Below are 27,968 nucleotides of genomic sequence, written 5' to 3' on the forward strand. Positions count from 1 at the left end.
TTTAACTTCTTTATTGACTCTCAAGACTTTCCACACTCATGCCTAACCAGTTTCTGTATGTTACGTGCTTATCTGCGTTAAGCAGGAACGTTCATGTTTTGGCGCAATACCCTGCACAGCCGAATGGGGGCGACAATCAAATCAAAACTTTTTCCTCGTGAGGTAGGATAAACATCAACGCACCAAGTCGGATTTTAAAAGTCGGACGGACTACAAGAAGCACACGGAGTCGGATGGAAATACAGAGCATTCAAATCTTCATCTGTAATATGTTTCTAAAAGCTCTTCAGTTGGAGCTGTCGACGTTCTGCTCGCTGTGGCGTTGTTGCCATTCAGGCTTGGCGAGCGACCCAGCAGGACTCTGAGAGGGAAACACTTCGAAGTCAGGCTTTGGAGTGGATGTGCTGTCTTCAGTTCGGTTGAAATATCATCGAGCTAACATTAGCTGAGTAATTCAGAAGGTTTGCTGTGTTATTTGTCGTGTCGTTAAATTAGCATTAGCTTACGTCAACTTGCTCTCAACGCCAGACGGAGACAGTAGAACAGAGCGGGGATCAGGACTGCGTGCTTGGCTAGATATTATTTTCAAAGTTCCCTACAGCTAAGCTGTGGTTCTACGAAAAGATCCATCAGTCCGAAAAGGAGAAAGGAAAGCTTTTAAATTAGCCTGAAGTCTCGGTTTGACTAATGTCGGATCAGAGTTCGTCTCCTTCAAGTTCTGATGAAGATGTGGATCCTGAATCAGAGCAAACGGATGACCTCGGTGGGACCCTCAGTAAGGTAAATGATTCCAACTGACTGCTGGTACGTTACGTACTAGCCTCCTCGCAGAGCTAACGATGCCTTAAAATAGCCTAATTTAACCTTTATATTTTTACTACATTACGAGGCTGAAGTTGCTTTTCCGATTCGCCAGCCTCTTGTTCAAATTTTCCCGTTCCACCTTAAATGGTATAGCAGTTAAAGTCGCTCAGAAGGCGCCAGAATGTAACTGCGGCACCATTTAAGGTGGAACGGGAAAATGCGATCAAGAAGCTGACTTCAGCTTCGTTCCTGTATTTTAAATTGAGAGATCAGGTAGGCCTTCATTTAGTGATCCTTTAAGTAATTTCTAATGTGCTCACAAGATCCTCAGACTGATCACTGTGACTTTTTACCCACATAAAGACAGAGCAGGCTCAAGGCCTGAGACTGGCGATGCAGTGATGAAAACACCTGCTTATCTTATGATCCATAGTTATGTATAGAATGTATGAGATATTCTCTTATTTAAAAAGTGCTCGTATCACATTGTAATTTTAGTCATAAACATTAAGGTGCATCCTAAAAGTCTCCCAATGCGATGTTAAATACCGTCTGTTTCGTGCTTTACTCGCAGTGGACCAACTACATCCACGGGTGGCAGGACCGCTGGGTAGTGCTGAAGAACAACACCTTGAGCTACTATAAGTCAGAAGACGAGAGGGAGTATGGCTGCAGGGGCTCTCTCTGTCTCAGCAAGGCAGTCATCACAGTAAGGCTGCCTCACCAACCTAACATGCTGATCAAGGCTCGCACTCATTTCAGATCCAGAAGACGCCCAAAAATGGGATGTGGAATTTTGTAATATGAAAAAAATTCATAGCAGAGACAGGCATGTTGAGACATTGACTTCAGCGCTGGGTGGTATTAAATAAACTTAGTATTGCAGTATTTCCCAGATGTGTCATGATATCAGATTCTATTTAAGGTTGCTTTCCTGATTATTTATGTGTCATATTGATAATGGTAAAACAGTGGTAAATCTAAAAAATCTTTAGGGGCTATTTTGCCTCACTCCCTGAATTTTTTTAGACCAAACCTCTTCTCAAAACTGCTGTAAACCGATGTATCAGTCATCAGGTAGCATATATGTAATAACTTTCTGTGAGGTAGCTTTCAGAAGGATTAAACTCTTCAGATGTCTGGTTCCTATCACTATCACTTAAAAAAAAGTTATGTAGAACAGTGCATCTCACATCAAACTGCTCTGGATGACTTTGTTTACATGTTAACGATTTTACTCTCCTGAAAAATATATGAAAGTTTCCTTTAAATGGACACCAAGGGGAACCTTACATTATCCAGACAGGACCCCACAGAAAGAAAACATAATATTTGTTTAGTTTTATATATTTTGAACTGTTCTTTTAAAGGTCCGAAGCATCCAGCAGATGAGATGTTGCTGTTAAAAAAAAGATTTTGCTGCCTATCAATACTGCTAAAGCATAAAATCAATATTGTTGTTTTACCAATGCGAGTATACCTGCTTATATCACCCAGTTCACTTCAGAGCGTTGAACAACACTTAAACCTTTAGTGCATTGTATTCTTATTCATGAATACAGGAAATATCCAATACAAAAGCCACAGAACAAGGTGTTTGAATTGTGGCATTGACATCATTGACAATATGTGTAATATTATGATCATTTAAGTGTCAGTATCTATGAGAACTGCCACTAATCCATGCTTTGTTTATGAATGAACAATTGGTTTATACTTAGGGTTAAGCACAGTAGAGGAGCTAGATCTCAAATTCTTCATAGTTCCCTGATTGGACCTTTTATCTACTATTTGAACCCTGGTTTGTCGGCTTTTCCTCATGTTCTTTGTATACAGTTGGCCTAAATAATTAGTTGAATAGAATTAAACCCCTTGAATGCTGTACAGCAAAACCTTTTACGATAATAACTTGGTGTGTTTTGTTGTGTTAGCACACTAACGCTAACATCCACAGTCAGCAGCTGTACTTGCCATACTTGTCTGACGTGTTACATTCAGCTTATTTGAACTGTACGAACGAGAGACAGATAGGGAGAAGAGAGCTGGCATGGATGGAGGGAGTGTACTCCACAGTCTTGTTTGAACAAGCACAGCTTGCAGCCTCTAGGTAAATCCTCAAAAAGGTTGAGTCGATACACTGCTCTTTTGTCATGTTGCCTGAAGTATGCGGAAATAGTCAGATAGAATAGAATAGACGTGGAACAGAATTTGCCATGGCTGCTCCAATAGAGAGGTCACACTTTTTCCACCTGCCTTACTTACGTTAGCACAGAGCAGTTAACCTACATTATTTATAATAGATCTCTAACTGTTGTGTTGTATTTGGTTTTGATGGTCATCAGTGTAGCACATTTAAAGCTGTCAGCTGGTAGATTTACTTGAGTACCTCCTTTATTGACATTCATTCAGATTAGGGCTGTTATGATTACTTTTTAAGCTTGTTTATTTAAAGGGCCAATAACATAGAGAACTTTTTTTTTAAATAAAAGAGTATGAATCATATAGTATGTAAACTTTTTAAATGTATTATTCATTTCCCACTCCATTCAGTCCATATATGGAAACTAAGCTACAAAATTGACCTATTTTGAATTTATTGTTTTTGTGATGTCACAAAAACCAACACATTTTCATATATCCCACTATTTAGCTCACAGCAGTTTACCCTGCCCATTCACATTGAACTTGATTTTTTTTTTCTTTTGTCTGAATTGCTTTTTAAATGTGACACAACACAGGGAAGCCAATCAGAACATAGCTCTTTTGCATATATTAGTCAAAAAGGCACAGTAACAAATACAACGTAATAAGTTCTAAGCAATAGGTCTTGTAAAAATAATTTTGTTTTTTGGCGCATTAAGCGACATCAGTGTTGTAAGTGTATGTCAGGGTAATAATACAGTGCATTATAAAATTTTGGATATGGGCTCATTATTATTTTTTTATTTATGTTCTCAATTAATTGGCAGTGATTAGTTAGCACAATTATAATGCATCTTTCAAATGTTCATTTTAGTCTGTCTTAAAGTAAAACACACCCGTTTATAGGCATCTTTGCTACAGAAAATTATTATTTGTTTGAAGTCTCTTAAGACTTTTTAAAGGCCTCTTTAACTTCTATCTATACTTAAATATTTTTGAAAAGCTATGCATTTGGCATTTGTTCAATTAAGAATTTATTGTTTTACCTTTTTTTTTCAAGTTCAGTTAATCATCTAAGTAACTGGTACATTTCTCAGTGACGTATGTAATTGATAAGTGATGGCTTAGGTCATATTTTAAGCGATATTCAGATAGAATTAAATTGTAACACATGCTTGCGCTCCATAGTATGCATGTACTTTAGTAGCTCTAACTTCAGCAAGGTAATTTTCTAACAAAAGGACGATTGTCTCGACTGAAAAGGCCCACAGTAAAAGTATCCACTGTGGCAGCATTGTTCTGTCTCAGAATTATCTTCATCAGGGTAGCAGACCAGAACAGAAAGAACAGCACAGCATGCAGGCACTGCAGGAAAAAAGCTGAGTGAGCTGAAATGTGAAGTTTTATTGAGACTGTGAGGTCATTCCCCTGCAGCTCAGATCTGCGTAGAAAGAAAAAGACTTTGAATAGCGTCTATCAGAAGTCAAGGACAATCTGTGCAGAAGAATTTGGTCAAGGCTTTTAGTGTTATGAGCAAGATAAGATTTTATAGAGGGCAATTTGTAAACAACACTACAGTGACACAGTTTTGCTGTTTTGGCTCTGTACTCTGGCACATTGGACTTGAAATGTGGCAAAGACTAGACGGTTAAAGTGCAAAATGTCAGCTATTAGTGTCATTATGCAGTGATGTGATTAAACTATAATCTGAATACACCAAGATTTGTTTTCTACACAAAACTGAGAAAATCCATGTCTCCATGATATGGGCCCTTTAAATAAACAAGCTTAATAAAGTATTCATAACAGCCCTATCCTGAATGAATGTCAATAAAGGAGGTACTCAAGTAAACCTACCAGCTGACAGCATGTTAGCATATTGAAATCATATTGAATATTGCATATTGAAGAGGATCATTCTTACCATATAGCACGAGAAAAAGCAAGGAAGGGTGAATCCTTGTCTTCAAAGAAGCAAAACCATGAAGAAGCAAAACAAAATCGGAGCAGGTGATGGCAAGGATACAAGGATAAACGTTGGTGTGGCCCTTCCAAGATGGAAATTACTGATGAGGGACAAATGTTTTCATAGTAACAAAGAAATTGATTTTCTGCTGTACAGGTAATTAAGCATACCAATCTACCTGAGGGCCACCGCAGGTCCTACTACATGCTTGGAAAGGGAAGGGTGAGGGAGGGGTATTCACTTGGTTGTAATCTGCAGCCTCACCGCTAGATGCCACTAAATCTTACACACTGCACCTCTAAGGTTCACTTGTATACCTTAAAAGTTTTTAAGGTACTCCACATTCAATATCCTGAGATAAATAAAAAACCTGGAGTCAAGACAACAGAATATGATAAAATTATGTTCCCTAACTAAAAGTACTAAAAGTGGACCCTTGATGGTACCCGCACAGTGACAGCATTTGAACTATTTTCTGAGCCTTTTCTGAGAGTGCATATCCACTGGACTGTCGACAACTCCTCTCCTATTAGACAGGCTTGAGTGGCGTAAGTTGTCTGGTTAACTGAGAAAACATCTTGTGAGATACCATCCTGGTGGGACAGCAGTTGTGAAACTTGGGTTTAGCAGATGTAATCTGAACTTACAGGGTGAGCCTAGATGAGTGAGCTCTAACATCATCTACCATAAAAGACTGTCTTTTAGGATTCATCTCTTGGACTGTTACATTGATGTTAAGGCTTAAGTACATTAATTCATGTATACACAGTCTAATCAGTTGTTTTCCATCATTGTCCACAGCCTCATGAGTTTGACGAATGCCGCTTCGATGTCAGTGTAAATGACAGTGTCTGGTATCTAAGGGCTGAAGATCCTGACCACCGGCAGCAGTGGATTGATACCATCGAGCTTCACAAGGTAAAAGACTAATGCCAGTGTGTGCTGTGAAGTTCTGGTTTGTCTGTCTTCATATCTGCTTTCCTCTGAGAGATAATTGTAGACATGTTAAGGTGGAAGAACCTGATTCTACATACTTGAGGGCAAATGAGTGTTGAAACTGGAAGTGGATGTATTGGAATTTTCCCATTCAAAGACCCTGCATTAGCCTTTGGCCAGTAATTCACATTATTAAATATTGCAAGCGTTTAAAGAAGTGCCGATATAATGCTATAATTTTTTTTTTCATTCATTTTCACTTGCCAGATGTTTTTATTATTGCTTTAACCACTCTTTTTGCACAATCATTCAGATCCAGCACATATGTACTTTCAGTGGCACTTAAAAAGATTATAATAAGGATTTTCAGTCCAGCAAAGAATGCTGGGATTGTTGAAATGAAACTAAAACTCCAGTATATGAGTTCTCCTCTCTTGAAGTGAGTAAAATTGGCAAGCTTGTTCAGATGAAGAGTGTCAGTGAGCAAGTTTGGCAATGTTTTTGTTTCCAAACAAGTGAATACATTGAACCACTGGTCGTTAACAGTATTGTTTGCCATCTGTGCCGAATACAGTTGTTGTTATAAATTATTAAATAATATTGTAAGTCAGCCCAGAGGGTATTTTTTTAGGAATTATATTACCATTAAGGAAAAAGCAAGCTGGGAGGTCAGTAATTTGAATCATATCATTTATTTCCTCTGGTAGACAGATATAAACATTTGCACTGGCCACAAGGGCCACCAAGCCAATGAATTAAGAATGACCAAAATAATAGAAACATGTTTATCATATATGCATTGTGTTTCCAATTAACAAGCATTATTCAGCAGCAAAAACTAGTCAGGTATTACTTTGGAAAATTGCAGTTGTGCTGACCTTAGTGGTCCCCCTGCCAAGCTGATCCATCCTGACATCATCTGATCTAGGTTATTTCATCAGGTACTGTTTAGCTATTGCAGAGATACTCTCTGTGTAATGGAAGCTTATTTAACACCTTATTTTATTTCAGACCTTATTTCATGTAGCTATATTAGCCAGCTGGACCAGCTCAGCAGGGGGACCACCACCATCACCACACCATCACAGTAGCTGTCACAGTAGTTACAGTTAACAAATTGTGACAAAATTTCCAACTAAACCGATTTATTAAAAGGAAAAAAAAGAACACAGAAAAATCTCCCTGGCAAGTGCCTTGGCTCGGCTTTTTTAGTGGCCAAAATTTGAAATGTGGACACTGTGCAGTAGACAATGTATACAAATGTTACAATATCGCAAAAATCACGATAATAGTTTCTCTAAATTTACATTATCATTACAGATCTTACCCTGCATTGTGCTGATTTGTGAATTTCATTAGAAGGGGTTAGCTAGCTTTGGCTAATTATAAGGCCCAGGTAAGAATTAGAATCAGTTGATTTTTCCAAGTATGTTACACATACAAGGAGTTTTTTGGTGAGTGCGCACTAGTGGTTGGGACTTTTTTGAAGTCGACAATTATGTGATGAAAGTGGAGTTAACGTCAACTAATCGCTGATGACGTCATGAATAAAACCACAGGAGAATGCAATGTTTTGCAACGTGGCTTAAAAAAATTCCCACTTTTAATATCCGTGACAAAGCTAAACTCCTGATGTGTCCCCTCCTTGATTACATTTCTAGCCTTTAGGGAGAGATATGGACCCTGGAATCTCGCAAAATTTGTATCTGACCAGTAGGTGGCCTTGCCGAGATGCGAGAAATTTCCTGTAACTCAGTGATAGTGAGAGTAACCGACTTTACAGGATTATGGGGCATTATGTAGTCTTCGGGAAACCTGAGATATCAATGTTTAATATACGATCTTTGAACCACTGTAGATTGGCAAGGCCACACGTCAGTAGAGTGTGATGTGCCCTTTCCAATGAGCCCTGGATTGCATTGCTAGCCTTCAGGGAACTGGAGATACGGACCGCGAAATCACCAGGCTCCTCACCTGCTGTCTTCTGTGAGGCGTCCATGTTGATAGTGTCATAATCACGTGCTCAGTGACTAGTCGACATCAGGCTTAAAGTCTCGTCAACTAGTCTGTGCAACCCCTAGTGCACACATATATGACATTAGCATACTAAACAGACCAGACAAGTACACAGACTCTTAACAAATCTTTAACTAAGGAACAAATAAAAGTAGAATAAGGAATAAGAAAGAATAATAAAGAGCCAATTTGAAAGGAGCTGAAGAGATGTGTGAATATCTGTACATATGTGAATATTTATACATATCAGGTCTGAAGAGACATATAATAACTAGTTATATATATTATATTACAGGAGGAGATGAACATTTGTAAACCTGAACGTTTGTACAGTTATGCAAGTAAGCATTATGTTGCTGTACAGGAAGGGTGGTTTGTTGGTTTCAGTTTACATTAAAAATGTAAGGTGTCTGATCTTGCATTGTTAAACTCGTTTTTCCCCATAAGGCTCCTCTAGCCGACTTAATCTTTAGCTGCATACAGTCTAGAGACAAGCATAGTGAGGGAGTGTCTCTAGAAATGTAGCCGTTGTTATCCTGCTCACTCTGGGAACAGGGCTAATCTCTGGGAAAGGCGTGTGAGGCTGTGGTTTCAACACACAGCTGCTCACATGTTCAGATCCAACTTTTACGTAGCTGTGGGCATGTTTGTGTGCTCTTGGGTGGGTGAGTGCTCATGAGTTTGTTTGGGATAGTGGTAGATTTGGATTTATGTGTTAGTTTTGCTAATAAAAAACACACGCTGTCTGTAAGTATTGTAATCTCCACTGCTCTTCTGGCATAGAAAGGGGAAGTGTCTCGGATAAATAGTATCACAGTTTGAATGAAATATAGTTCTACTTCAGTGTAATATCTAGTCATTGAACGATGTGTTATGACATGAAGACACACTACAGAGAAAGGATTTTACAGAAGTGATTATTAAAGTCTCATTTTTTATTGTTAAATCAAGAAAACAGTAGCACTCCTACTAAAAAATATTCTTCAGGTGATTTGGTAGTACAAAATCTAGCATGCGCTGTTCTGTAATATCCTTAAGAATATGTTTTTGTAATATTATAATATTGCCAAATCTTATTATGAGTTATGAGGATATAAAGTCAATTTCCATGAGCAGAAATCATTCTGGCTGTGAGCCAACATGCTTTTACTCTACTCATTATTTTGTGTGTGTGTGTGTGCGTGTGTGTGTGTGTGTGTAAGTGTGTAAGTGTGTAAGGTGAGACAGAATAATTTAATAGCAGAGCTGTTGTTCCTAGGAAACACAGCACAGTTGTAAAATGTTTGAGCAGCGCCATCAGCTGGTGGCAAGTGACTGTGTGATTGTAAAAGTGCTGATCAAGCAAGAACGGTTGCTTTAGGGCTACTGATTATATTACTAATAGAGTAGTCCACCAGTTATGTTAATAATTAGTATAGTTTTTAAAAGGCCAAGCAAAGAAAATAGACTTGAAGGCAGACCATGCAGAACCTTTCAAATTCCAAAATATTTTTCTGATGAAGATAAACGGTGAACCCTTGTAAGGCCAGTAGGAGAATTTAAAATATGTTTTATCGTCAAGGAAAATTTTTTTTTTTTCCTTTTCCTCTTTTCTTTTCCTCAATCTAGTGATTGTGACAAGCCTAGTTGTTTTATTGCGCAAGATTCTCAGCCGATCATTAAATGATCATTAAAATATATGAGTGATGAATAAAAGAATAATAAAAATAACCAAACATCTGTGCCTTTTTTTCATGTAGTCTGTTCCTGATATGTGTCCCAGTCATCCGGTCTGAGGCTTGCTGGTTTACTTTTGACTGCTCATCAAGCTGCTATTGATTGTTTCCCACTCTGGTGTTGAGCTTCTCCTGGTAGATGTTGTTAAGCCCTTTATCGGCTCAGAGTGGTACGTCTTTGTAAGTGCTACAAAAGAGATGATGGTTTAAGAATGGACCACAGATATGCTGTGGTGGATGATTTAATAACAGGCTACTGAAATAATATGGTAATTCTTAAGTGTGTAACAGGGCATTCAAATGATTAAACTAAATAATCATAATTAATCACAATTTTTTGAGTGGTTAATTGCAGTTAATCACATTTGTCTTATTTGCTCAAATTGGAGCCCAAAGAAAGCTATAAAATAGGACAAAATAAGCTTCATCAATGTTTTTTTTATAATCAAAATATTTTATTATAATCAGTAATTCAGTAACGTTTTTTTATTTGCAGAATGCAAAGTTTACATGAAACTTAAGGTGAAAATTGCATGATTTCCAATTTTCATTACAGATGTCCAGTGAGAGCAACAGTGTTCCAACTATTGTTTGATAGAGTTTGGATATCTTATATATTGTTTGAAGCCGCTCACTCTCATTCATACAGCTCATGGATTCTTGCTGCAGTAGAATCTATTGAGTTTTCCACTTTCCTATTGCTTTTGTTAGTTGCTGCTTGTTGATTTATCCATAGTTCTCTTACAAGCGCTGTTTAATGTAGTCTGCTGAAGGCCAAATGCATCACTTTAAAAGCCATTTAAAAGCCGAGTTTGTAGAAGTGGGCTACAGTTATGGATTCTATCATAGCAGCATACAGAGTGCACACAGCTGGGTTTCAGCCTGGACTACTATGGAAGTCTTGAAGGCTCAAACTAGGAAAATGCATTAAAGAAGAAATTATTGCCGTTAAAAAATATTGTGGTAATGCATTAACTTTGACAGCCCTAGTAACAATACAGTGTAATGTATCTAACTGTATTATTGTTTGTTGGCTAGTGTGTTAGCTCGTGACTAGTTTGTTAACTCGTTAAAAGCCGTTAGTTACTGTCTCTGTGATGATCAGGCAAAACTCCACTGTGCCTTTCTAACGTCTCAAATACTATACCTTTGTATAGGAAAAAAAAATAGGAAATGGGTCAATAAATAAATAAATTGAAAATATAAACTAACAAATTAACTAAAGCCACATTATCAGGTCTGCCTTATTTTGCTGTAATGAAAAATGAAAAACTCAATTGGGATGCCATCATAACATATAAAATATTACATCATTTTGTGCTGCTTACCAGAATATGTAACATATTGCATTTGTTATACTCAACATTTCTCAGATGATTGCGATTATGCCCTTTTTCTTCAACCTTCTGTTTCCCTCTCTGTCTTTTCGTCTATGCGCCCGATCGCTCTTGCTTCCTGCCTCTTGTCGTTCAAGCATCCACTTGACTCTGCAGCAAATGGCTTTTAAAAGTAAAAACATTATGTAAAGCAGAGCTTTTCCAAACAAAAGTTCACAGTAGAGTGGATGCTGCCCTGCAGGTCGGTATTGTTTGCCGGTAGGCTTGAATCGCAGTGCTGAAATGTGTGTGGGCGATTCGAGCAGAAGGGGATGGGCTTTTTTTCTGCTAGCGCTTAGCATTTCGCATGAATAATGTATGAACGTGTCGCGGCTGAAGAGGTACAGGCAGCGCTTCGCTTCAAGCAAGTGAACTCGTGGTCAGGAAGAAAAAGGAGTGGTCCTGCTTTGGATGCGCGCAGTGGTAGCCCCCCTCCCAGATTCAGATTTTTGGTGTGGTCCGTAGCAGATTTATTGGTGTGGTCCATGCATCTGCTCACTTAAAGGTAACAGTAAGAAAGAAAGGAGCATGCAGACCCTGCCAAGCACTGAGGAGATTTGCTTGCCGGGTGCACTCTTGCTCTCTCTCTCTCTCGCTCTCTGTGCTCACACTCCTCTTCGTCTCCACTTGGCTGCTGCAGGGATGGACGCTGCTGATCGATTTGAGCAAGAGGTTCCTGGATGCTGTAATATGCAGCTGTGTGTGGGTACTGAGGTAGAGTGAATATGTGTGTCTATCGTTAAAGCATCTCCCTCTCTCCTTTCTTTATCTATGTCTCTCTATCACTCTCTCTCTCTCTCCTTTATCTGTTCTCTCTCTCTCCCTTCTTTATCTGTACGTCTCTCTACTTTCTCCTTTTTTTGTTTCTCTTTTCATTCTCTCTCCCCTTTTCCTGTTCTCCCTCCTTATTTCTATATCTCTCATCTTTGTTTCTCACATTCTTATCTCTCTCTCCCTCTCACTCTCTTGTTCTCTCTCTTTATACTCTCTGAGTGTGTCTATCATTAAAGCATCACTCTCTCTTTCTTTCTGTACCTATCTATTACTCTCTCTTCATTTCCCTTTCACATTTCCTTCTTTCCTTTCTGTCCCTCAGTCTCTGTCTCTGTCTGTCTCTCTCTCCCTCTCTCTCTCTCCCATCCCACTCCCTCATCGTGCTTTATAGACCCACCCATAAAGCTCTCTGCTCATATCATGCCACATGAAGCCACACTTTAACAGGATCCAACACTTTTTATTTTTTCTCTTTAGTCATTGCATTTTCTGCTGCTTTTGTAACTCTCAAAGGAGAAAGAAGCATCATTTGCCATCTCCCTCTCCCTCTTCTCCACCACGTGCCAGTGAAGAGTCTGCAGAAACGCTGGGGCTGTCTGGGGAGTGCGCTGAGAGGCCATGCTTCGGTCAGCCGGCCACGATTGTAGCAGCTCTCTCTTCTGCTTTGGCTGCTGGAATGGACGAATGGTGGGCTTTCACCTGATAGCATGTTAGCGTGCATGCTGCTTTCATTCATTTACTTTTCATCCATCACCATCTCTTCAACATGACAGGAGAGTGCAGTTTAGCTGTTAGTATACCGTGCTGGAACTGCTCAGCGTACTTTAAAGAGTTAGCAATTGGAGATGCACCAATATATGAATTATGGGATGATACTGAGAATCTGTTGTTTTTCGTGTACGTATCTGTTGATGCTGCATTGAGGCTACATTGACACACCTGAGGTGACACTTTCGTTACAGATAAATTCAACTTTTATTTCTGTAGGGTTACAAATGTCGTTAAACAAAATGCAGGCATTTTAACATGGTAGCCCACTGTTGCCTAAACGTTCTGCTCTTCTACAGTACAATAAGCGCAATCATTTTATATCATTTTATCACCTGTCAAATCTAAGGTTCGGTCTAGCAATGTGAAATATGGTAAAAGTATGATTCTGTTGTCATCTTGCGTCCGTATCATCTAGCCAGGGATAGAAAATTGATATCACTATTTGAAGAAAAGCAGAAACATGTCAAATGCAGGAACTCAGCACTATATGCAGAATACTCTGATGGCAGTATTATAAAGGCTCTGTAATAAATCTTCAAACCTGATAGCAGTGTGTGGGGTCATTTTCACAAAAGAGCATTTACTCTTTCGTCTTGTATCTGCTTTCCATCAGTGGCAACTGCTGCAGACTTGGGAGCTAACATCCGTTTTTGTTTTCCGGTGGTCAGGTCAGCATGTTTGTCACACTGCTTGTCATTCTCCACTGTTGGTGATGCATCTGTTTTGGGGTTGTTTAATTCACGTTTGGTCGTGCAGTTTTTTAGGATGGCACTTGTTTGGATGTCACTGTGTTTTTTCAGCAGTATCGTCTATATCTGTTTGCAATTTTATCAGTCTCGTCCTATATCTTTTCTATAAATACTAGATTTCATGCATACCAACAAATTGATTTTATGCAGTATGTTGCATGCTTACAGTACTGTGTGAAAGTCAGAGATCACCCTACATTTAATTTCCAGTCAAAATGGCCATGAAGAACAAGCCGAAAACATGTGTTTAACAGAAAAACTTTACAATGAAGTCTCAACAACTAGATATCAGATTTTTCAGTGTTTAGTGTGTTTACCCTTTGCCTTTATTACAGCATCTATTCTTTTTTGGGAAAATTGCTCAGTTTTTTAAAGAAATCTGTGGGGATATATTTCTACACCTCAAAAGTTCAATTTTAGAAGTTTTTGTTTTGAAGGTTGTGTTTTCTTCTTTTCATGATGTAGTAAACCCAAACATATTCAGTAATGTTGCTTCTGTGTTTTATTTGCAAATTTCTTCTGTTAAGTTTGTCTTCTCACAGTGGTAGGAAGGACAGAAATGTAGATATCTTTCAGGTTTAAAGCAAGAGTGGAGCTTGATTCTCTTCTCTCTTTCAAAGATGACAGCTTTAAATACTGTTTATTTGAGGTTGAGATTTTGGTGGTTTACCACGCCTTGCTCAGAGCCCCATTTTCTCTGTATCTTTTAATCATTTTTTAAACTTCACTTTTGGAAACTTTTTTTTTCCACTTATTGTCCTTTGACTTCCCCCTTCCTTATGCAGGTGGTTTAGCTTGTATCTAATTTCCTCAAAAATGTCTGCTAAAAATGAATAACACATCTAATGGATGTTTTGACTGGACATTAAATTAATGAAGGGAGGCATCAGTACTGTATACTGTACTGAAACTAGTATAAAATACATTTATTCCATTTCTACAGTTGGAGTATTTGTGTGTATTTAATAAAGATCTCTGTAAAATTAGGTAATATTACCTGAGAAAGAAAAAGCAAAATGTTTCAGTTAGCTAATAAGTCTGCTGTTTGCTCAGATTCTGTAACAGCACTTTGTTTCCAGTGCTTTATTTCCACAGCCATGTCAGTGTCCTCTCTAATCCCTCATTGGCCATTAGTTAAACTACTTTAGATAATGAAATCCTTCAAAAGCCTCCATGTTAGTGGTTATATAACAGTGAGGGACGGCACAGAGGAATCTCTGGTTTAGTGTCTTCAACAGAGTTGTTGGTTGCATCTGTGTTGTTTATGATACAGTTTATAATGATGATTCACTTAAAAATGCAGTCATATCCAGCTGGTTACATGTAAAAATTCAGGTGTTGGCAACAGTTTTTGCATTGTTAATGGCTCAAGAGTTTCATGGAATCTGTAGCTAGACATATATATTCTGAGTAGTGGGCAGTGAAATATGATATGAGGCTTCAGTTTTTTCAGGTTTTGTTCTGTTATATGCCTTTAGGTAAAGATTGGGCCATCATGGATGATGCTGTATTATCCATGAGACATAATTTATCTCTTAAATGTCTCAAGCATGCTCCCAGATCTCTTCTAAATTGCAGTGTGTTCATGTCTGTGTCCTTCTCGACAGCCTCATGGGTTCTGTGGCTGTTGCAGGAACATGCATGATAAGTACAACAAGGCACAATTTGTAACTTAATGACCATAATTTAGATCTAATTTGGGTCTTTTCACTGGGAACCATGTCTTTCTGTCAGCATAAGAAGCTAAGATGTCCAAGTAAAGAATGCCTGCTTGCTTCTACATGTTAAGGAGCGATGCTAGTCTTTTTGCTAGCTACGACATGTAAACTGTACGCTCCTCCTGAGCCGTACCCTGTAAATTTACCTTATAAATTCTTGCTTTCTCTCAAGACTGAAGATATACTGTGTGGACTGTTAAATGCTTCTAAATGTTTTTTTAACTGGTATGCCTATACTTCCTTGAGTTTATGATTCTGTAGACTTTTTATTTTGAGAGAGAATTGAAATGACACCGAAGCGTCTAAAACCTGATTGTGTGTCTTTGTAGGCTGAGTCAGGCTACGGTTCTGAAAGCAGTCTGAGACACCATGGCTCTATGCTGTCCCTCACCTCTGCAACCAGTGGCCTCTCAACCACCTCCACATCATCCTTCAGGGTAAGGGAACTCTGCACAAAGACAGTATCGCTTTCCTCTAGCTAGACTACTTGATGCAGAAGTGAGAATGTGTACAGGATTTCTACCCCGAATTAGAATGGTGAGCCTAATAAAGTGGCCAATGAATGTATAATGTTTACTTTAATTTACAGCATGGTTAGCTACAGTAGATTTCTGCATGTTAATTTTTATGGGGGGAACAAGTATGAATATTTTGTGCTTTCTTAACAAGAAGATTAACAAGATGTTGTCTCTGAGGCAATAAGCTGATGTTTGAGCTTTAAAATGTCTACAGCATAAAGCATATAGCGTAGTGGTCTTACACATACAAGACCAAGAACCCAAAGCAAACTGTTCACTGCAGCAACCTTAATTTCATATTGTTATAATTTATTGAAAATTGTCTATTACTGATGAATTCACAGAAAGGCCACAGTCTGCGAGAGAAGCTGGCAGAGATGGAGACTTTCCGGGACATTCTGTGCAGACAGGTGGACACTCTGCAGAGGTACTTTGACAACTGTGCAAGTGGAGACTACAGAGATGAGTACCACAGGGACAAAGGTGAGATTTTAAAATGTGTTATGGTGTTTTATAAAGCAATCCTAGACTAACCGGTCACGTACATTGGACTTGGGCTTCCAGAAAGATTCCAGTAGAGAGGACAACATAAAAAGTAAAAGCAGATTGGAAAGTAACCAGTAGACAGAGGTGTGAATGAAAGCAGTTATTGAGATTCATCAATTGATTATTCGGGAAGTGGCCCATGCTCTATTTATTTTTTGATCATTTTATTTGATAGGTTTCTTCTGTTGGTCTTTACAGTTATGCTTTGTTCATGTTTATGTGTCTACACTGACTAGGCCTATATATTTGCTACGTAATTGCTCAGTAGACTGATGAAATTGCATAATGGGTAATTCTCTTTATGCCCAGTATTTAAGCCGTGGTATAGTAACTACATTATGTGTAAGTGTTGACTCTTAAGTTTTGGTGCTATTTGTCATGCAGTAGTTGAGGATGATGAGGACGATTTTCCCAGCTCACGACCAGATGGAGACTACCTGCTCAATAACAACAGTAGCAAAGACAAGCGTAAGTATGGTTATGTATTATATGCATATTTGCTTTCTTTGTAACAGAGGAGGGCTGCTTTTGGGACTGAATTACCCACCTTTGCCTATCAAGGCGTCAGTTAAGCAGCTTGCCTTCATTTCTCTCTGACAGAACCTCTGGATACTAATCAGGTTGTCAGCATAGTATAGTGAAAGAGCATTTGCAAAAGCCTGTTAATATTTAAGGCACTTCAAAGTTTTGTGTAGCGATGTAGTGACATTACTCTACCAATGAAAAGACAGTTGTGTTTTTCAAAAGTTCTCTGGCTATGCTAGTTGCCATGTTCTGAAAAAGTAAGAGAACAGTTCTAGCCCCTAAACCAGACAGTACGTTGTGACCCATGCGGGCTATGTGAGCTGTCTGATAGCTGGCCTAGACTCAAAGAAGAAACCCCATTTAACTGGAGTTTAAATGGTTATTATGAAAAATTAACACTGTTTTACACCCACTTGTTGGTACCTCTTTTAATTTAGAGGTGCATTTTAGGACTTTGTTCCCATTTCATACTGCTGATGGTGTTCCCTTTTTCTGTCTGACCCTTAGTATTCCCAGTCACCAGTCCCAGAGCACCCACTGGGATTGATTTCAAAGGTGAAGCCATTACTTTTAAAGCCACTACTGCAGGGATCTTGTCCACGCTGTCCCACTGTATTGAGATCATGGTCAAACGGGAGGAGAGCTGGCAAAAGCGTCTGGATAAAGTACGTCCTTTAAATATGTTCTTTGTGACTATTCTGCACCTTTTCCTGAAACAGAGAGATTTGCTGTACACAAGACTCGAAAGGTCTTCATTATCCTGAGACAGTATTGCAGACTGACAGGTTTTGGAAAGACACTTTCATTTTCTTTATGTGGAATCACTAGATGATAATTGCAGTCAGGTGAATAATGTTGGTTTGTCCCAGTCCAGTGGTAAACAGTGAAGGTACTTTTGAGTGGTGCCTACGCACCTGATGCTGCATTTACATAAGCACTTGCATAACTGGTTGTTATATTTTAATGGAGTCTAATGAACGGAGATGAGACAGCTGTGGATTCATATTAGCTTTTCAGGAAATGGTGTCATTTTTGGTCTGTGTAGCTTAAGCCACATTCTTTGACAGCCTTCTCACCCCTGATGAGGCATTCAGCAGATCATTATCACTTTCTGTACCCCTTGGAGAGCCTGGGTGGGTGAATTTAAACACACTGAGTTACGCATAAGGTCCTTTAAGAAAATGTTATGTTAAAGGAAGAAAAAATTTCTTTAAGATGAGCTAAATATTTAAACTCTTTGAAATACTAACATATACTGCTCTGCAGTCAGACAGCTCCCTTCATTTATTTAATTTTCAACCAAACAGCCATAAAATACAAGTTATTCATTTTTAGGAGAAATTTCTTAGGAGATGAGGTGTAAGGTATTCATGTTGCGTAAACAAATTAAGTAAAAAACAACACAAAACAGATTTGTAAAACTGGAAATTAAAAAAAATATATTAAAAGATTCCACCAACTTCTGAGACTGAACTTTGGAGGTGTAGAAAAATATCCCTGCAGATTTCTTTGAAAAACTGGCAGCAGGTCTTAAGAAAAGAATGGAAGGATGGACACACTAAATAGTCCTGAACATTTGCTGTACTCTATACATATGAACATATGTTAACAGAAATAAGAGAACATTGCATTGCAATACACATAGAGTTGTGGTCACAACTCAGACAAAGCAGTCCCAACCTTAATTGCTAGTAGCCACAAGGAGGAGCTGCGTTCTTGGTGCTAATTTATCCTTAAGTGCTTCTTCTCAGACCGGTGTTACACTCCTTTAGCATCTAACCGCAACATTTTAGACTCGCCCCACCAGTTTTGCCTTGTACAGTCCAGCCCAGAAGCATAAGAAGGTATTCAGGAAGTACTTGAATTCCATTCCTGTGTGTCTGTATCTGTTCACTGAATCAGAGGAAATAGACCTGCAGCTTATAACCTGCAAAGTTCCAACATCTGGCTGTAGTTCACCAGCTTTTGTGGATACTTGCTTGTCTGTGGAGTTAAGATGTTGACCAGTCCGTGCCGTGTCTCCACGATGAATCCCTGGCCGCTCTGGCTGGCTGAATCTCTCCAGTCAGACGCACAGAACTGGATTCCTCTGTGTACACAGAGCAACTTCTACGCTGTAGGTGATACCTGCTCTGCTTGCTTTGGGCTGGTAATGTCTTTATTTTGATGAGCAATGGGCCCAACAACAGGTTTTATGTAGTGCTGGGTGATAAGTCATCATTACTGGTGTACCACGATAGAGCTTTTCTGTTTTAGCAGCATTTTTGTCAGAAATCTGATATATATACTGGCCATAAAATAACAGTGTTTCTGTGTTTTGTTTTTAGTTATTTCATGATATTTTGTGCACTTTAATCTTGTTATTCATGCCTTGACAGATTATTTTGAAATGCATAAAAAATGTACCATAAAAAGGTAAAACTAGGATGTTTCCTTTCTGAAGATACGGTTTTCTGTCTGGTTAACACAAAACAATACTGTGTATGATTGATATAATATAAGGGACGAAAACAGAGCTGCATCAGGTTTGTAAGACATTCATCTTGGCAGAGAATAGCACTGCTCAGGAAGCACATGATCATTCACTTCAATGAAAACTTAAATATTATCTGCTACCATGATATATTCAGATAAAAATGTGATACTGTATTTTATGAAGGGCTGGTTTTGAGTGCTCTTTTATTATTTGTTTCCACATAGGCAGTGAGTGATATTTACGTTTTTGGGTGCGCTGTGAGTGAATTGAAACTATTTGCACGAGGCTTAGCTAGCCTTTTCTATTCAGGCATGATGCTGTTTGTTCAGTGAGGTCATATGGCGTCCTGTGGCACTCCTTATCCATGTGTCATTTAACCAAGGTGTTATTAGTGTTTGTTTTCTTTGTTTTCTTCTGAAGACAAATAAACGTGAAGGTTGCAGTCCTCCAGCTGGTCAGGCTACTCCCGGGTTACTCAGCTAACCCATTTTTAAAGCAAGCAGTTACGCTGAAACTATAAAAAGAAAGAGCACCAGTCCATTGTACCTTAAACATGAGGGAGATTCAGGTAGTCCTCTATAGTCAACTTGCTCCCCTCATTCTGTCATTCTTTTGATTCTCAGTGGAACCTGTTTGGGGTCTTTGGGATACTGGCCCCACCCTTACCAGAATGTAGAACTACTCTTCATTTACAATGGTGTTTAACCTGGTTTATTTACAGTGGTTCATTATTCTAAGCATGAGACTGGAAGTAGAACTGTTAAAGCAGAAAGGTGCTGTCTGAATGTATGCTGGGACCAAAGACATACTTTCAGCATACTTTCAATACTTTCTACTTTCAGTATCTGTATTTTCAAAGAGGAATTTCAGGCTATTTTTGTCTTGTTGAGTCTAAAGTCACAAAACTAAGAAGTGCATCTGCTTTACTTTAAAGGAAATGGAGCGGAGAAGGAGAGTAGAAGAAGCCTACAAGTCAGCTTTAACAGAGCTGAAGAAAAAGTCTCACTATGGAGGACCAGATTATGAAGTAAGTAATCAGTGTCTTACATTTCCAGCATATTTGTTCAGCAGTGGATATACAAAAGCAGTTGATGGCAGTTGAAATACTGTGTGAAATGTTCACGTAATGTTTCACTTTCAGGAAGGACCCAATAGTCTAATCAATGAAGATGAATTCTTCGATGCTGTGGAAGCAGCTCTGGACAAACAGGACAAGATTGAGGAGCAGGTAGGCCTGTCACATTTGTAGGATAGGGTGTTCCGTACTGTTCAAAGCTGCAAAACTTAATTGCCTCCTGTGGCATGGCATTGGAATGCTTAGGTCAACCCACATCAGACTGTAGAACGTGAGCTATGTCAATTATGCACAGCAAGTGCAACTACAGACTTGTGCCTGACTGAACCTGCTGCAGGAGCTGCTTTACTGAGCCATTGACAAATTGGATTTTTTTTATTGTTTAATGTTTCTGACTGTACTGGAGAAAAAAAATGATTACTTCTGTAAGGATACTAGCTAGAAGCTGCCATCGTGATTTTTTTTCATTTTTTTTTTTGTTTAACAGCTTAACTGCTAATATTATACAGCATGACTGGCTTTCTTGTTTTTAAACCAAATATGTGAAGTTTCAAAACTGAGGGCATGTAGATGAAGCCAGATTCTCTGCCTAAACAATATTATCTTCAAGAATGTTTGACTGTAGATTGACTTGGAAAAAGATTTGCTCAGCATCAACCATTTATGTGAAGAGCGGATTGTTACTGAAGTGGCAATACTTTCATGTTTCTATTTAAGAATCGATCATCACGTAAAAAATGTTATATATATATATAAACAAGGACACACTTCATGTATGAGATGCACTATCAGCTGCTTGTTTTTTGGTTCAGTGCTGCACACTCAGTAAAAATGTGCATTACAAAATTGTTTAGTTTTTAATTCCAAACCATATTTGTCTTATTTAAATACCCAATTAAGTAAAAAGAATGCTGAGATGAGTTTCAATATCCATATACATTAGAATACCAGCCCCCAAGCTGCCTAGATTTATTTCAGATGTGTGTAACTCACTGAACTGTTGTCAGCTCTGAAAAGATTGTCACAAATAAATGTGTAGGATATGAGCTACTTTGCCTTCTACCTTCTCCCTCTGCTTCTCATATGCACAAAGACAGCAACATGAGATGGAGTGAATGCACTATAAAGGCAGATCGTATGGAGTTTTTTCACTCCACTGAACAGTCAGTTTGTGCGTTCAGTTTGTTTAATACTAATTCAGAGGCTTTCGAGTATAATTTTTAGAAGCCCTCTTTCACTGGTTTTCACTGTAGCAATACGAAGTGTTCCTTTTTTACACACACAAGATTAAAGTCTTGTAAAGCTAATATTGGGATATTAGCTAGGGGTGCACTGTCATATTGGAATCATATCAGTATCAGCAAATAATTGCTTAAAAGCATTGGCAATGGGCAGCTGTTTAGATTTGTCTGATATTTGATGATGTATTTATTCTTAATTTTAAATTTATTCATTTCATTCATAAATCATTAAATTTATTCATATTTATTTATTCTAAAAATTAATGTTTAGGCAGCAATGGCTAAAATATCTGCATTTTTATGCATTTTAGTGCAGTTGCAACTTGAGAAGTACATGAGAAATAAATGTTACATTTGTATGTAATGATAATCCAAGAGGATACAATCTTAGTTTCTTAATGTTATAAATGTTAAAGTATATTCAATGGCAGATACATGAAAAATATTGGATTTTGGCATCACTTCAAAATTTCAGTGCAATAAAATTATCCAGATTAGCCTCTGTATTCCTTGCTATAGGCTTGAAAAGAAAATGGTGATGTTGTCCATCAGTTGTTTGTTTTGTCAAAGACTGCTCAGAGAAATATATGATCAGAAAATATTCAGAACTTTCATCTTTTTTGCTGCCTGTGTTCTAGCATTTTGTAGCAGGCTCAGTAATGCAGTAATTAATTTGTCTCAGCGGAGTGTTCTTTAGTTGCTCACTTTCCAACAGAGTCTCTCTTTGCTTTTTATCTCAGTCGGAGAAATGCAGGACCCCTCGACCAATTACACTCAGCCCGGATGCCTACTGCTCCATCAGTGCTCAGAGATACCTCACTAAGGTACAAGACCAAGACCACAAACGCACACACACGCAGGCCGAACAGAGTCATGAACTGTAGCTGACGACTAATTGCCATATCAGTAATTGTGATTAATATAACAATTTAATTGTACTTTTTATTCATATGTATGCAACTATTACAAATTGTTAACATGGGCAAATTGCTTTCTAGCAGTGGCTAATACGCTCAAATAAACAAATTACTCACCTGCCCTCTAAAGGTGTTATTAACAAACATCATGTAAACAACATTGCTCACCGCCGCCCTCTAAAGGTGATATTATCGACAATCAAATAAACGAAGATTACTCGCTGATGCCTGCTAAAAGTAAAATGGCACCAGTAAGAAATTTGTCCTTTTGTTGTTTTTGTCAGTTCCCTGATTAATAATGGTGTTTTATTTACATATATTTCCCTCAACCAAACCGAAAAAATGCAGTTCACATTCTGATTGTTCTAACAGAAGTATATGATTGTGATGGCTGACATCTTTGGAGCATAATTGTGGTCAGCTTAAATAATTGCAATCAGGCGATTATATAAGAATTGTGACAGACCTACACACATGCACATATACAGTTCTTTTTGAGAGGTTTCAATGTAATCTTTATTATTGTTATTGTTATTGTTGTTGTTGTTTTGTTGTTATCTTTAAATATTAAGCATAATCTGGCAGTACTATCATCTTTGTAGAATTTTCTTGGTGTGCTATTATATTTTTCTATTTCTGATTAGATTTGCGGTGGCAGTTCTGCCTTTAGTTTATGGCTAGTGGTGGTTTTGTCTCTTTACTTTTGTTTCCTCTCGCTCACGGTCTCTCTCTGTCTCTCTGTGTGTCTTTCTTTCTGTCTCTCTCTGCCCTCTCTATGATTCAGCCTCATAGCCATGCTTCCTCCTTGTCCTCTCTCGACCTAGTCAGTGCCTCAGATGATGTGCACAGATTCAGTGCTCAGGTATAGTGCCTTGTCTCTGTTCTAGCGTGGGATAAACTGTGTTTTATTACTCTTAACCAGTGCTTTACGCTCCTTTTTATAGTAACGTCTCTTGAGGTTATAGTTGAGAGGGGCCTGTATTGATTCAGTGTTATCACAGAGTGCTGTTTCTCCTCCTCAGAAGCCTTCCTCCTTTATTTGGTATTCTGGAATATTCACATGAAGGAAAAAAAGTTAAGCATAAAGTTGTAAATGATGAGTCAGAAATCTCAAGAGGAGCCCTTGGACACGTTTTTCTCTTATGCGGCTTTGATGGCGATACACAGAGGAATTGTTGCTCTGACATCTCTTAAAATGCAGGCCAGAGTAAAGCTGATGAGTCCGAGAGACTTGAGGAATCGAAAACATGAGCGCAGCAAACAATAGTGCTCTCATCTGAAGAAGTGGTATAAAAACTCATTATTAATATGCACTGAAACTTAAACCATTACTTTAACCTCAGCCACTCAGTTACATGTAACTGTTTTTCGTAGTTGTTTAAGGAGTGCTCAAGCTCTATAGAGGATGTATTTGCGTATTGCTAATGTGGCTGATATTTTATTATATACCCAAAGCTCATACTGTGTAGGCTAAGTGGATATATGTTAGACAGATAAATGTGCAGACACATATTACATGAAAAGATACTGCAGTCTTCCTTCAAGCTTTGAGGATTTTTCATTTTCCACTCTCAGCATTTATGTCTTTGCGTCTGGTTGTTTGTGACAATCTAAGCCTGCTTTGTGTGCAGAGCAGTGTGGGTGTGGGAGACTGACTTGCATGCCTGTTTGATTTTGGCCAGGTGGAGGAGATGGTGCACAGCCACATGACCTATTCCTTACAGGACGTGGGTGGAGATGCTAACTGGCAGCTTATCACCGAGGAGGGAGAGATGAAGGTGGGTCAGTGCAGAAATACAATCAGTTTGAAGCAATTTTCACTGAGTATTCCTAACTTAACACTGAATCCCAGCACACTAACAGAGAAGCTTGAACAGGAAGCTGTAATTTTTATGATTTTAGAAGATGTTTGATAAGCTCAGGTTTGACCTGCTTGAAATAAATCACAATTAGCCTGCAGCTTTATTAAGAGTCCTTGTGTTTGATTTGTATTTGATCTCACAGACCATGGGATATAAGCCCCATTGTGTCATTATGACATTATTGTGACCTGTTTAAGTGCAAACGTTAATGTCTGATCTGTGTGCGTTATTATGTCATTGTGACATTACTGCAACTGTGCAAATGTAAACATCCATGACTAATCTGTGTGCTTGTGCTTAATGTGCCAGATGGCACAGGCATTCATGATTTAAGTTTGAGCTTAGTCCTTGGTGATAAATCTTTCAGAATTCATTCAGAATTTATTTTTTCCCCGCAGTAATTCAGATTCGTCACAAGGGGGTGCTGTTAGCACTTAAGTAGCATATTTGTGCATCATTAAAAGAGACAAAGCCCACATGTGAACCTACACCAGCAAGATTTTGCGTATGTTTACTGTTACATATGTCAAAATGGGAAGAGAAATAGTTTATTGCCTAAAGGTAAAGCTCAGCATTTCTTAATATTTGAGTGCTAACTTTATCAGTTAGTTCTAAAAAGGGATATAGCCTGAAGAGCACAGCTGGAGGTGCCTCAGCTGCAAAATCTCTTTGGGTAAATGGCTTTGGGCTTTTTACATATAGCATTATAGCCTACTGGAACACTTTTTGTGCATTTTGTACATTTCATGGCCCTTTTTCTTTAGACATTTTAACTAGTTACAGAGTTTAACCTACCTAATGTACTGTAACTTCCATAAACACTGCAAATTAGCCTGCATTGTAGTTTGCTTGACTACACTTGAGGAGATGAATTGAGCAGTAGGGGAAATGTTTGATATTGCACACGCCATGTAGTGTAGAGAATAGCAAACTACATAATTGACTGTAATTACCATGAGCTCTAGGACAAAAGAAATGTTTGAATAGTTATATGTACGCTTCACAGTTTGATGTCAGTTTTAAAACATGTATGTATGTGTAACAAAATGGTTCTCTCCTTTTTATCTGCCATGCATGTTTGTTCAGTTGTTGAGTATGTCTGTTCATGCAGTGTTGGGCAACTCTTCGTCTGTGCTTTTCAGGTGTACAGGAGAGAGGTGGAGGAGAATGGTGTTGTCCTGGACCCTCTCAAAGCCACTCATGCTGTTAAGGGGGTCACAGGTCACGAGGTCTGTCATTACTTTTGGGACACAGCCTATCGTAATGACTGGGAAAGTGAGTATCCCACATTTAATCTGAGCCAAAATGCTAACAGTGAACATTATTGGGCACTCAGTTTAACTCTAATTTACATTTTGTTTTTGTTGTTTCCCCAGCAACTGTTGAGCACTTTAATATAGTAGAGACATTATCAGACAAGGCAGTAATTATTTACCAGACTCTTAAGGTAAGTACAGTTAAAATCAACCAGAAAGTGCAACTGATGTAAGCCTATATGTACATTTTACTCTGATGTTATTCTGAGGGAGTCTTGCTCTTGTTCTGTTCTGTTGTAGAGGGTGTGGCCAGCGTCACAAAGGGACATCCTTTATCTGTCAGTCATCCGCAAAATCCTCTCCACCAATGAGAATGAGCCAGATACATGGCTAGTCTGCAACTTTTCTGTAGACCATGACAGTTACCTGGTAAGTGACCATTTTTGGTGCTTCTGTCTTTCTAATTTGTACCCCATTGACTCTTTCCAAGCAGTTGAATTCTGAAATAATTTTGCTGTGTATTCATTTTCCACATTTTTTTCAGCCCACAAGCAGATGTATCCGTGCAAAAATCAATGTGGCCATGATCTGTCAGACGCTAGTCAGCCCACCAGAGGGCAATAAAGAAATCAGCAGAGACAATATCCTCTGTAAAATAACATATGTAGCCAATGGTGAGTGTTGTAGATACTATACATTGTTCTTTGATGTGAAATTATTAATGTTGTTCTGTATTACTGTATAAACACACATTTTACTCAATTCCCAGTGAATCCAGGTGGATGGGCCCCAGCATCAGTCTTGAGGGCAGTGGCCAGGCGAGAGTATCCTAAGTTTTTGAAGCGTTTCACATCATATGTTCAAGAGAAGACCAGTGACAGTGCAATCCTTTTTTAAAACAGGTAATTAATCAGTTATCAGTTCAATTAGTTTTTTATGCACCTTTCTTGCAGACAATTGCAAATTCAAGAGATTATCCAGTGCAGGTTGGCACTGCATGGTTGCATGGCTAAAATTTCACAAAACTTAGGTTGCTTAAAACTTGCATTACACTAAATTTCACTTGGTTTGCACTAAGGTGAACCTTGTGAAACAAGTTTAAAGAAACAGCCAATCAAAATGCTGATGTACCATGTGATGATACCAGACCCTATCCTTTAAACCAACTGATTTCATTTGGTGCGTCATATTGCATTTTTGTTGATAGTCTGTTAGCTTAGCTAGCTAATGTTAACTGCTATTTTAGTGGCAGCTTGTGCCAGTGTTTCTGATTTGTTAGCCTTCTGTGTTGTGACATATCAAGGCTATTAATTTCTTCCTCTTTTAATATAAAATGATACAAAGATTCAGATGAACATTTTATATAGCCCAAATATGATTTATGAAAAATACATATCTTGCTAACTAGTAGAATAATCAAATGTGTTGAATGCAAATTAGGTTATTTTTGACAAGGACAGAAATTTTGTTTTTAAACATAGCCTTAAGAGAAACTGGGGGAAAAAAAGAAAGGTAGCACATTATGGAAAACTGAATTTTCCTTGCTTATATGAAATAAAGTAGTTTGAAGTAAAATGTAAACGTTGATTATGACATCAAAGCACTCAAACATTATAAGTGAATCTCAAGTGAAAAAATAAAATACAAGAAAAATGCAGGATACCTGCCCTTTAAGAGAATAAAAAGAATAATTCATGAGCTATAAAAACATAAAGGAATAAAAGTAGAAAAGTCATTGAATTGCAATTTAAATTAACAAGATTTACATGTTCCTTTAGGGTGTCTCCACTGCGGTGTCTGCCAGTCTCCACCAGTCTCCGTTAAACACATGTACGTGAGAGGCCTTAGCCATACCTAAAGAGCCTAAATCACAGTGCAGAGGTAACCTGCCCAGGAGGTCTGAAAACTACATTACCGGATACCTGTTCATCAGCACTCATATCAAATGCAGTGTTCTGCTCAGGCATATCAGAGAGAAGATAACAGAAAGGTAATAAGCCTGCTTACAGTGTGGAGCCTGTGACTGTTATACCTTTTAGAGGGAGTTCTATGGGCCCTCGAACAAAAGACCACAGGCTATTAATATTGAACAGTGATTGAGTGTACAGTTAGAATCCTTATTTGTGTTCTGGGTGAATACAATTTTTTTTTTTTCATTGAAGTGTTTACTTAAGTTTTGTAAATACTTTGTATTAGTTTTATTTGCACATTGTTTAACTAATTGTCCTTATGAAAAATAAACACTATAAACTTGAATGCCTTTAATGAAAAGCCTTCTCAGTCATAGCTGAGCTTTCTTCCTGGCCTTGTTTTAACATCAGTATGGCATCATTACTCTGCTTTATTGGATGGAGAAGGTAGAAAGCTTTAACCTAGCAAAATTGTTTGTATGCTATGTCTTATAATTTTGTGTTTATAGTGTTATCGTATTTATATCTGATAGAAGCTAAAAGAAAAAGCTTGTATGTGGAATCTGAAGGATGAAGAGAGGGCAAACTAGATGGTGCTTAGATTAATTGGGTTGCCAGATGCTGGCAGGGTAAATTGTTAGAGAAAGTTTAATCACACATAAGTCTGAGAAGGTA

At 38.2% G+C, this 27,968-nt stretch overlaps 1 protein-coding gene across 5 annotated transcripts; it reads left to right on the plus strand.

The window, feature by feature from the left end:
* The first annotated feature begins 136 nt into the window (after positions 1 to 136).
* Positions 137 to 27,690, plus strand: cert1a (ceramide transporter 1a). Of its 5 annotated transcripts, none has more exons than XM_036599085.1 (18): positions 137 to 780; positions 1,379 to 1,513; positions 5,714 to 5,830; positions 15,297 to 15,404; positions 15,830 to 15,968; positions 16,416 to 16,499; positions 17,064 to 17,221; positions 19,967 to 20,059; positions 20,174 to 20,260; positions 22,089 to 22,172; positions 23,050 to 23,127; positions 23,948 to 24,043; positions 25,270 to 25,402; positions 25,504 to 25,574; positions 25,684 to 25,812; positions 25,928 to 26,057; positions 26,153 to 26,285; positions 27,162 to 27,690. In XM_036599085.1, exons 1-17 carry the CDS (start codon positions 688 to 690, stop codon positions 26,278 to 26,280), a joined length of 1,863 nt encoding a protein of 620 aa, XP_036454978.1. In that variant the 5' UTR covers positions 137 to 687; the 3' UTR covers positions 26,281 to 26,285; positions 27,162 to 27,690. The 5 variants fall into 5 exon arrangements, with proteins under 5 accessions (XP_036454978.1, XP_036454979.1, XP_036454980.1 ...); XM_036599086.1 differs by having other exon boundaries at positions 16,419 to 16,499; XM_036599087.1 differs by lacking the exon at positions 23,050 to 23,127.
* Positions 27,691 to 27,968: the final 278 nt, after the last annotated feature.

Source organism: Colossoma macropomum, unplaced genomic scaffold (genome assembly GCF_904425465.1).
Source record: "Colossoma macropomum unplaced genomic scaffold, Colossoma_macropomum, whole genome shotgun sequence".
In the NCBI taxonomy this organism is placed as follows: Eukaryota; Metazoa; Chordata; class Actinopteri; order Characiformes; family Serrasalmidae; genus Colossoma; species Colossoma macropomum.

Bases quoted from the DNA above. Each gene is read 5' to 3' on its own strand.
- cert1a (XM_036599085.1), top strand. From the start codon at position 688: ATGTCGGATCAGAGTTCGTCTCCTTCAAGTTCTGATGAAGATGTGGAT. The intron at 17,222-19,966 runs GTACGTCCTTTA...TTTACTTTAAAG, and splicing joins GGCAAAAGCGTCTGGATAAA to GAAATGGAGCGGAGAAGGAG. The intron at 25,403-25,503 runs GTGAGTATCCCA...TTGTTTCCCCAG, and splicing joins CTATCGTAATGACTGGGAAA to CAACTGTTGAGCACTTTAAT.